Source organism: Pteropus vampyrus, unplaced genomic scaffold, assembly GCF_000151845.1.
Source record: "Pteropus vampyrus isolate Shadow unplaced genomic scaffold, Pvam_2.0 Scaffold286, whole genome shotgun sequence".
NCBI lineage: Eukaryota > Metazoa > Chordata > Mammalia > Chiroptera > Pteropodidae > Pteropus > Pteropus vampyrus.
In genome coordinates this window covers 589,052-591,625 of record NW_011889067.1, presented here as the reverse complement: position 1 = coordinate 591,625, position 2,574 = coordinate 589,052, and the positions used below count along the sequence as shown (strand labels likewise).

Below are 2,574 nucleotides of genomic sequence, written 5' to 3'. Positions count from 1 at the left end.
AATTTGGTACGTTTGCTATTTATGCAATGGTAACAAGGCAGGATATGGAAATTGAGAATTCAGATATTTGGCTGTAGTAATTAATCTAGGGAATTGTGGGGAAAAAATCTTTAGAAAACTTAAAAAAATCCCCAAACATTAATAGTCACAGAGGGTACCAATATCCTCCAGAGCCACATAATGTGGATTTTATTTTTATCCATGTGAGTGGGAGAAAGGTGGCCTATTTCTTACCCTGAAGGCAGACCTTCTGGAGGGCAGGTGAGGTGGGCAGGTGAGGCTCCCAGGTGGGCCCTGACAGGTACATTCCTGCCATGTACCTGACCGTGGTGACAGGGCATGGGGTTTAAGAGGGCAGACAACTTGGTAGCTTCTCAGATGCCCAGCAACTTAAGGGAACTTGGGATAAGGAGGAGAGCTGGCTTCAGAAGGGCACCAGAAACAGACAGCTCACATGCGGTTCCCAGGGAGGGGCTGTACCGTCGTGGGCCGCTTGGTCCTTGGGGCCACGTCGGGGGCGGGGTGCCTTCTTAAAGCGCAGAAACTTCGGCATGGAGGCTGAGCCCCACGCCCTCGTGGGATTGGAAGTACTCATCTCGGGCAAGGAGCGAGAATGTCCAATCCATGCAGGTGACGGCCAATGTTCAGAATGTCGTCTTTGGAGTCTTCATAGAAATGTACTTGGGACAATTTCTGTCAAAGCTACATTAACTGACATGCTGGGGCACGGGCGCTGGTGGTGACAGGCTGGCAGGGCCAGAAGCCACACCCTCCATTTCGGACTAATTGGGCAGGAAAGCATCCCCAGGCTAGGAAAAGATGTCCCAGCTTCATCTCGGAATGATTTAGAACCAGACTCCGAAGAGTCAGTGAAAGAAATGTAGCATTCCAGGAGGAACGAAGCTGCCACTGGGTGAAGAAGGGGTCTCGGCCAGCTGAATTTTAGAGTAACATTTTCCACGTATGTTTTGCAAGCTCCTGGAACATACACTATCTAGTTTATTCCATAATAAAAAAGGGCGATAGTGCTGTTCCCGCTTTACTGGTGAATCAGCGGTGCCTGCCCTTGACCAACAGGTGAAACTGCCTGAAGGTCAGAGTTTGCTAGAAATGGAAATTCTCGGGCTGGACTTCAAGGTCTTTCAAGCCCGAGGTCGAATGTGTACCATTCCCATGGAACAAAATAAAAAGGTAGACCCCGAGCTCCACCTTCGTTTTACAGACTCAATTTCGGAAACTCCCGATACAGAGAAACCAGTTCAGTCTACGGCCACATGTCCCAGAGGCGTTTTCTAGAGAACCTGCCGCCTCCTTGTGCGCAGCTACCAGGATGCCCGCTTGCCAATTCCTGCGGATTAGCTGGCGTCCAGATGCAGCCAGGGCGTGATGCAGCCAAAGCGGGAGCAGAGCCCGCCCGCCCTGCTGAAGCGTGTCCCTTGCCAGGCCGCCTTTGACATCAGAGAGGATAGGGGGCCTCAGAACCCACGGACACAGGGAGTGGCCTCAGGAGCTCTGGCAGGAAGGGCTGAGAGGAGATGCTGTTCATTTGTTTCTATCGTAATCGTTATTGCTTGGTGCTTAGCCCGACGACTCAACCCTTTCATTGTTTACAAGGAGGGACTTTGTTCTGGATTCTAAGAAACCCTTGGTGCCAGGTCTTGGCAGTACCAGTTTTTAAAATGGAGCTCTATCCCCATCTAGTGGTCAAAGTGCTAAGTGCCTGGGTCTGTCCGCCTCAGGGTTTTTATTTTTTATGGAGTGAAGAAAGTGAAGAATGTAGAGAGGAAAATGTAGAAAATAGGAAGACCTTTCTTTTTCGTTTTATTTTTGTTTTTCCTTTTTTCCCCTCGAGTCAAGATTCAAAGGTCCCTTAGCGAGGACCCTGTTACACCATCACCCACAAACTTTTGGGAACGAAATAAATGTAACTCACTGTCAACCTTAGAGTACTGGGATAGAGAACCTTTCTTTATGTTTTCTCTCCCAGGCAACGCGCTCATAGAAGTTGGTGAATCCATGAAGCTAATGGCTGAGGTGAAAGACTCTCTGGATATTAATGTAAAGCAAACTTTCATTGATCCACTTCAGTTACTGCAAGACAAAGATTTAAAAGAGATTGGGGTGAGCGCTCTCGGCTGTACGTCTACCTGTTGCTGCTTAAGGTGGTGTTTATGTTTGAGATAAGTAGGCCGTTTCTGTAGGGAAGCAGCGGAAGCATCGTCTGACCGTGGGCAGTAGACACACCACCCGATTTGTTCCCCTGGCTCCCCGGAGGAAGCGTCCCAGGGTCAAGTAGCCCTTTATCCTGTAGCTCACTGAAGCCAGTGAGAAGCCGGGTAAAGATGTGTGTTTCTACAGCCATTTGTCACAGAAAACGATTCAATACCTGTTTGAGGATTTTCGATCATCAGAATCATGCTATATTAGTTGTCTCTTTGTATACATTGCACGAGCGGTCGTTATTTTCCGTGATTTCTCAAGGAAATCAGGTTCTAGGAGTCAACACTTTCTATTTGGAAAACTATTAAAAATGGCCTTCCAGAGCGTACACCTGGAGGGCGTGTGTATCGTATT

The 2,574-nt window shown here is 48.4% G+C and overlaps 1 protein-coding gene across 4 annotated transcripts in view; it reads left to right on the top strand.

The window, feature by feature from the left end:
- Nucleotides 1-2,574, top strand: part of SH3GL3 (SH3 domain containing GRB2 like 3, endophilin A3) — a 134,203-nt gene that overhangs the window by 111,319 nt on the left and 20,310 nt on the right. For all 4 annotated transcript variants that reach the window (XM_011376098.2, XM_023520970.1, XM_023520969.1 and 1 more), the window contains one exon: nucleotides 1,988-2,121. In XM_011376098.2, the coding sequence (XP_011374400.2) occupies nucleotides 1,988-2,121 (134 nt within the window). The remainder of the gene's footprint in view (nucleotides 1-1,987; nucleotides 2,122-2,574) is intronic.